Here is a 7,793-nt window from a genome sequence, read left to right on the forward strand (position 1 = left end):
CATCTGCACTCACACCGAGATAAAACACTTTCGCTCACATGCAATCCACAGGGCCATTTTCATGTGGTCAGAGACATGCGCAAACAGCACTCACGTAGGTAGATGGGTACTCACACAAGTGGAGGTGTGCACACACTTGTACACCCATTACTTACATGGTATGGATATGCTGGACTGATGGTTGAGATCACATACACACACAATACACCCACCCTTCACACCTCCCACCCCAAATATACACAACACTTCTAGTACTGGGTCTTTATTTAATGTCTGGTAGCCAGAAAGGCAGCAGGCACCCAACACTGGGGTATGGATGTGGTAGAATATCAGAGATCACACACATACAGAAATACATATACACTGACACAAAATAGCTTCATATTCATTTCATTGAATCAGCGTCGCATCGGAGTCATTACTCGTGTGTGGTGATCATTCTCGGATGTGAGATGCTCTCAGTGACTGCTGCTTTTGTTTTCTTAAAGTACATAAAATCACATGTTCCAAGAACGTGGGAGGGGCAGAAAACAAGGACAAAAATTCAAACTTTGCTACTCTGGCTTGTCTCTCTCTCTCCCCCCCCCAAGAGTTTCCTCAGTGCTTCATACATTTAAATCCTCCTCTTTAGGTCATTTTTTCATCCCTGCACTATGATTCTGAAGTTGCTTCTGTTTAGCTAGTTCTGCATGTGGGACTGAAAATGTACCTAGACCTAAGCCTTTTTCCTACTAATCTAAAGCTAGCTTCCAAGTCCTCTCTCCTACACCTATCTTAGGTACTTATATGGCCCCCACCACCTCAATGTGTAAGCAGTTCACAATATGTAAAGTATTGAGTGCACCATACCCCGGGGGAGGGGGTCGTGGTGGTAAGGAAGTGCTATTATTCCCATTTTACAGATGGGGAATGGAGGCACAGAGGGGCCAAGTGACTTGCCCAGAGTCACACAAGAACTCTGGGGCAGAGCAGGGTCTCTTCTAAGTGCTAGGCTAGTGCCCTAATCCCTGGACCACCCATCTCTTCTACATCACTCTCTGTCATGAATACCGATATACATCCCAACCGCAGACTCCTCCACAGCACTCGCTAACAGTGTATTGCTGTCTCATGAGACCTGCCACCTTCACACTGATATCCCAAGACGCCTAACTATTTACATCTCTACCTATCAAATCCTGTTCCACATCTCACAACTGGAACCTCCTTTTTGCCTGAGGAACTGTCACTGTCCTCTACATATTTCAAGAGGCGAGTCCTCCTCTTAGGGAATTTGCCCCCCCCTCCACTTTTTCCCCCTCCCATTCCGAGAGCTGTACTTGGTTTCCTGCAATCTACATGTTTTGTACCTATTTGAATTCAGACAATTATCTCCCTTTTTGATAGGGTGTTGCACTGGCTGGTGAGTGAATAGGAGACTTTCCATCAGACTCTAGCACTGACTTGCTTTGCCCTGTGGAATGCTTCCCTCTGGGTTGGAAGCCATTATTTTTAACATCTTCTTAAACATTTTTTCTTTTTTTAAATACAATTCTAAAAGCTTAAAATAACTCTATACAAATAAATAGGAAAAAATGTATCACAATTTCCACTTTGTCCCACAGCACATGGCAAGGAAAATATTTCTCTACACGGGATAGAATACTTTTTGGTGCATAGCTCCTACTGAGATATTGTGTGTGCTGTACCGCCATCTAGTGGATATAGTTTGTCACATCTCTGGCCACTTAAGTAGGAAATTTGTGGGTGCTAGATATTAGAATAGATCTCACTCCCTTTACCTCTATGAGAAGAAGAATTCACAGGTTATTTACAACCAGGGAGCAAGACCAGGCAAGGAGTCTTTGGATCTAACTCCAGACCCATTCCTCTCTGACATCAGGGAGCGGCACCAGATAGGAGCCAAGGAAATTTGGGCAGATTAACCTTTAATCCAGCATTTACCCAGCTGGTCTTCCACTAAATGTAGGCTCTGGAGTCGTTCCTGTCATTTATCCTACAGGCTAGATCTCCATCATGACCTCAGATTTTAGTTCAGTGCTGCAGGGAGGTAAAAGCATAAACTCCCTTTTAGGGACATGCTTGCTGTCATATTTAAATCAGAACCTTGTAACTTGTTCCCAGCTGTGGGGATGGGTGCCACAAATGCTTGTAAAAATAACAACAGTAATAAAAATAGTGAATAATGCAGCATCTCTAATAACACTCTTAGTTTGGCTGTTTCAGCTGGATGTTCCCTGAGGTTTGACAGTGATCCTGGCACTTGAGCTGGGATTTCTTGTGTTGGAGGAAAGTTCTACTCTGGATTCTAAGAGTTCACAAACTTCGTCCATTGCTCTGATGCAGGACTCAAGGTTTTCAGCCAGTTTCTGGATTTTTGCCTTTAGCACAGCTTGGCTCACCTTTGTGACCTCCCTCGTGTACTCTGGCACAAGAAAGTTGCGCGAACCGTAGAATACCATGAAGCAGAGGGAATTGTACAGCGAGATGGAAGCGTTTTTCTCTGACTGGAGCAAGAGGGGGTCCATTGGGCCCTGTCCACGGTGGAGGAATTCTAGGCAGCTCAGGATTTCCCTCATCTGGTTCTGACAGTTCACTGCGATCTCCTGCACCCTTCTCAGTTCCCTGGAGTTAGAGAGTACTAAGGAGAGATCAGAAGTGACATTGACAGCCCCACCGGCAGAGGCTACGCCCAGCCCCACAGCAGAAGCCAGGAGAGATGCTCCTAAAGTGGCAGGGCTCAAGGAGAGCCCCACGATGGCTGTGATTGCTCCTACTGCACTCAGGGAACTCCCGGTGATGTTTGCAATCAGGGATCGCCTGCGCAGCTTGTTGATGTTACGTGCAATCTCGCGAAGCTTCCTGATCTGGCCATGCAGTCTGCTTCTCTGATTCAGCAGCAGCATTTGGAAGTGGCGTGTAGGGTCCAGTGCTGTAGGAAAGGTTATAGCACTTCTCTCCATGGCCCTGTCAGGAAATACAAACAGATGGGCTTTACTCAGCCGGTCAGTCTTAGGAGTGTGTGTTTGAGGATTGGTTCAAGGCCCTGTCTGCTATATCAAGGTAGTGCAGATACCAGGGAGGTGAATCTCAGGCACTTCTTCCTCGATGGAGATCCTATGGGATTTATCCTGGGTCCTTTCTATTTAAAGGTGGCAAATACAGAGACTGATGAGGTGAAGCCTAGAGGGGTAATCCCTAGGACATGGATTCTCAGTGGAGGTCAGGTTCCCCATGGGGAGTTGCAAACATGTTTCAGGAGGGTCCTGCATCCATCATCTTTTTCTTTAAGGTTAGTTGGGAGTCAGATCCTGAAACATTTTTCTATTGTCACTGTATGGAAAATGTTGAGAACCAGGTTTCTAGGGTGAATTTGAATGGGAAGATAGTAGAATAAATGATTAAACAATCAATTTGTAAGCACTTAGAGGATAATAAGGTGATAAGTAATAGCCAACATGGATTTGTCAAGAACAAATCAGGCAAAACCAATTTAATTTCCTACTTTGACAGGATTACTGGCCTAGTGGATGGGGGGAAGCTGTAGACAGGATATATCTTGATTTTAGTAAAGCTTTTGATACAGTCCCACATGACATTCTTCAAATACGTTAAGGACTGTAATAAAGAGGATAGTAAGTGATTATTTTCCAGGTCGCCTGGAGGTAGGACAAGACCTAATGGATTTATTCTGCCGCAAGAGTGATTGAGGGTAGATATTAGGAAAATCTTTCTAATTATAAGGATAGTTAAGTCCTGTAACAGGCTTCCAAGGGAGGTTGTGGAATCCCTATCATTGGAGGTTTTTAAGAACAGGCTGGACAAATACCTTTCAGGGATGGTCTAGGTTTACTTAGTCCTGACTCAGTGTGGGGGGGCTGGACTTGGTGACCTCTTTTCAGGCTGTGAGCCTTGTGTGATCATTACTTCACTACCGGTGCCCTGTACTTAGCTTAAGGGAAAAGTGCAACAATCTAATGATAATGCCTAGCTCTTTATAAAGCACTTTTCATAGTTGCTCTCAAATCGCTTTCAAAAGTATCGTTATCCCCATTTTACGGATAGGTAAACTGAGGCACAGAATGACATGACTTGCCCAAGGTCACACAGCAGCAGAGCTGGGAAGAGAAGCAGATCTCCTGAGTCCCAATGCAGTGGCCACACTGCCTCCCTAGCTAAAGCAGCTTTGCAAAGGAGCTACAAATGTGTGTACACTGCAGCCAGCGGTGTGATTGCAGCATGTGTAGCTATCCCTGAGCTAGCTTTAATCTAGCAATGGTGAGTACCAATAGCGGTGAAGTTGTGGCAGGATGTACTTCAGCACGAGCTGTACAAATCTGCCCAAGATCTGGGGTATTACTTGGGCAGCTAGTCCGTGCTGAAATCCATGCTGCCGCGCCTTCAGTGCTATTGGTACTTGCACTAGCTAGATTAAAGCTTGCTCTGGTATATCTATACGACCTGCAACCACATCTCACATCTACAGTGCAAGAGGTTCTCAGGACAAATTATTTAGTGGCCTCAGAGTGCGGCCCCCGACTCTTGCTGGTGGCCGCTCTCACACTTTCCCCTGAAATACTTAATTAGCGTTAGGAAAAACAAATAAATATGCACATATACACGTCCAAATCATTGTAATTTATTTATTGCTAGCTAGCAAGTCTGCTGTGAAAAGTGGTATTAACAAACATACAAGTATCATTTGTCATAGCAGACTTACTCAGCCCCAAGAAGTCTGGGGACAAATTAAGCCCTGGATGTGGGATCGGGAGAGGCAACAGGGCCCAGGGGCAATGGCGGGGGGGAGTGTTGGCCAGGGGAGGAGGCGGGGGGGAGGGGGGCTGGAGCCTAAAATCCCGTGGCTGGTGCCCAAAGCCTTGTGGCAGGAGCCTGCCTTCCCTGCCACCCCTGGGCTGAAGCCCAAATCCTGAGCCCCACCACCCCTGGGAAAGTGGGGAACTCACCGGCTTCCCAACTCTTGCTAGAAGCCCCAGCAACCAAGGCTGTCCATTGAGGACACCAGGGATGGGGAGGGGGCACTGGTTTCCCCCTCCCCAATCACTGCCCAGGCGGCTGTAGCCACAAGAAGAGCCCCTGGTGGCCACATGGAGGCCACATTTGATAAACGCTGGAGATAGACCCTTAGAGGTTGTTTCCTGTCTGATACAATTTCATGTGGAAAGACAGGCAGCCACTAGAGTGCCAGAGGATGAAAGATTTCTGTGGCAGGGATCCTAACCCACCCCAACTCTAGAAGACACAGGTAACCAAATCAACGCATTAACACTATTCTCAACCACCGTTCCTGTCCCCTAAACTGGTACAGATGATAAGCACTGAGCCAAACGTTTGCGCAGAACATAATCTGATATGATGATAATATATAAGAAATCAATTCTGGTAGCCCCTTAATCATTTGTGCGACTGATTTTCTTGCTGAGAAAATGAACATTTTTCTAAAAAGAAAACTGCAGTTGCACAGACACTACTAGTAAAATAATAATTTTAAATATAGCCCCCTCCATTCCAGGCTTCCCTGGGGTCTCTCCCAATTTACAGGGAGAACAGAATCTTCAGCCGTTCTCTCCCTCCCCCAGTTTTCAGAAAAAAGTTCCCTATGTAATTAATTATTTAAATAATAATAATGATTAATATAATTAATAATAGAGATGTGTCTGAAACAGACCAAAAACGTTTCTGGGCAGAATACTGTTTCCTAATCAAGGGTGCTGAAGGGGTCCCAAGGAATAATATTTCCAACTTACCTTTTGTTTCCAGCAAGTCTCACCAAGGACAAATTTTATGCTGTTTCTGGATGAACCCAATTTATAGTTCCCACGAACCAATTGCTGCAGTGGGAATGCTTTGCCTCATAGTGGGAGTCTGCCATTTCCTGCCCCCCTCGTCCAGAAGGATGTGACACACTGGAAAGTGACCTGGAGACAGTGCAGCACACATCATGTTCAGGAAATGATCCCGTCAAATGAACATTGTGTGTTCGCTTTTCCTGAAGTGCAGAAAAAAAAAATCCGACTATTCCTGGCTCTGAATGAGAGCAGTCATCCTCTTAGGGGAATCACTGCCCTTCCTCCCCTTTAAATAGCTAGTGACTTTATCTAGTACTACACCGAATGAGATGAGTGCTAGCCAGTCAGCTTGCTGGATGAGTGAACCCTCATGTGCTTGTAACAAATAAGGAATAAATAAAATACACTTTCAACCAATCAGTTTATTCGCTAAGCCTAGTGTACTTTTAAAAACTGAACTCTGATGGAGATCCTAGTTCCTGACTGGCTGGAGCACACACACAACATGATAGAATCACTGGCCTACACCAGGGAAGCTGTCATCGGTGGCAAGCAATCGGTGTAGCTGCACCAGTGCTGACTCTTGAGTGTAGACAGGATCATGCAGAGGTTTGTAGTGACTGAGCTAATAGAGGTTTATCCCTTGTCCTGACTTTGTTCTGTTTACAGTCCTTACCTGTTGTGTCATATTGAATTGAGGCTGTACATTCCTCAGGGTAGGGACTGTATTTATATTTCCTTTTGTTAGGTGCCTAGCATGGTATTGGACGTTCAAATAATTTGTGACCAGAATGAAGGGTGCATTTGCTGGATAAATTAGTCATAATGAATTAGTCACCCAGCTCTAGTTCTAACACACCCTCTGGCCTGCCTTTAGACAAGCGACGTTGGCAAAGTCCTGGGTGTGCCATATTTTTCCCGGGAAAGTGCATATTCCAGGAGAGGGCCGCCTCAGTGGCATTCTTTGTATTATTGACCATGTCAGTGACCAAACCCCAAGTGTAAGCTGAAAATCTTCTTGTAGTAGCCAGCTATCTACCTATGCACACAGGATGGCCTTTTAGTTAGTTGGCAGGTGGTCTCTCACCAGAAGTGTTATAAATAATCAGAGCTGAGGATATGTTTGTTGGTGTGAAGGTTTGCATGGCACTGAGGATGGGAGGATGGATGTGGCTGAGGAGATGGTGGAGAAGACAGAACAAACATTGAACAGCTACAGGTGACCCCTGCCGATAGTGGTGGTGGGGGGGGGCGGAGTGATGGCAGCGGCTTCAGCAGTGTTACTGAGCATGCTCAGTCCGTGTGAGCATGCTCAGTACAAGCCAAGCAGCAAACCTGCCCCCCCCACCCCCGCGTCTCCTCTGGACTATCACCATTCATACAACAAAGTGCTGTTAAGGACAAGTATACTGGAAGTACTGACCTAGATATCTGTGATTAAATGAACCACAGCATGTTTCATTTGTAGAGCTGATTGGATTCCAGCCCCCACCAATGGAAAAATTTGACTTTTCAAAAATCTCAAAACTGAAAAAAAAATGACCAGCCCTATACATTTGGTTTGCAACCTCTCTTGCAGAACCTAAAACTTGATGAGGACTGGTGTACTGCTCTGAGCACAGGGCTAGGAACCAGGAATGTCTGAGTGTTAATTCTGACTCTGTTGCTGGGACAAGTCAAGTATCCTCTTGGACTCATGTGCCTCCTCTGTAAAATGGTAAGAATATTTATCAACATCACCCAGCTGATGTGAAGATTCATTAATTTGTATTTGTCCCATGCTTTGAAGATGAAAAATGCCAGTTAAGTGACAAAAATATTTTGTTGGGGAAGAGAATGTGCACAAATGCAGCTGTGAATGGAATGTTGTATTGGGGCTTCAAATACGTTACCAGCTTCTGGGGCTTTGACAGGCCAAAAGGGTGTGTTTTTCAATTGTATTTGCTCAATTGAATTAGCGTAACACAACTAAAAACCCTCTAAAAT

The 7,793-nt window shown here is 45.3% G+C and overlaps 1 protein-coding gene and 1 long non-coding RNA gene across 2 annotated transcripts in view; one reads left to right on the top strand and one right to left on the bottom strand.

Annotated features, from left to right (window-relative positions):
- The window catches only part of LOC140904938 (uncharacterized), a 53,121-nt gene that overhangs the window by 13,308 nt on the left and 32,020 nt on the right, over positions 1-7,793 (top strand). The gene's annotated exons all lie outside the window — the stretch shown is intronic.
- APOLD1 (apolipoprotein L domain containing 1) lies at positions 247-5,867 on the bottom strand. The gene is made up of 2 exons (XM_073327324.2): positions 5,766-5,867; positions 247-2,967 (listed from the first exon to the last, which is right to left on the bottom strand). The coding sequence occupies exon 2, from the start codon at positions 2,961-2,963 to the stop codon at positions 2,223-2,225; it is 741 nt and encodes a 246-aa protein (XP_073183425.1). The 5' UTR covers positions 2,964-2,967; positions 5,766-5,867; the 3' UTR covers positions 247-2,222.

This window comes from Lepidochelys kempii, chromosome 1, assembly GCF_965140285.1.
Source record: "Lepidochelys kempii isolate rLepKem1 chromosome 1, rLepKem1.hap1, whole genome shotgun sequence".
NCBI lineage: Eukaryota > Metazoa > Chordata > Testudines > Cheloniidae > Lepidochelys > Lepidochelys kempii.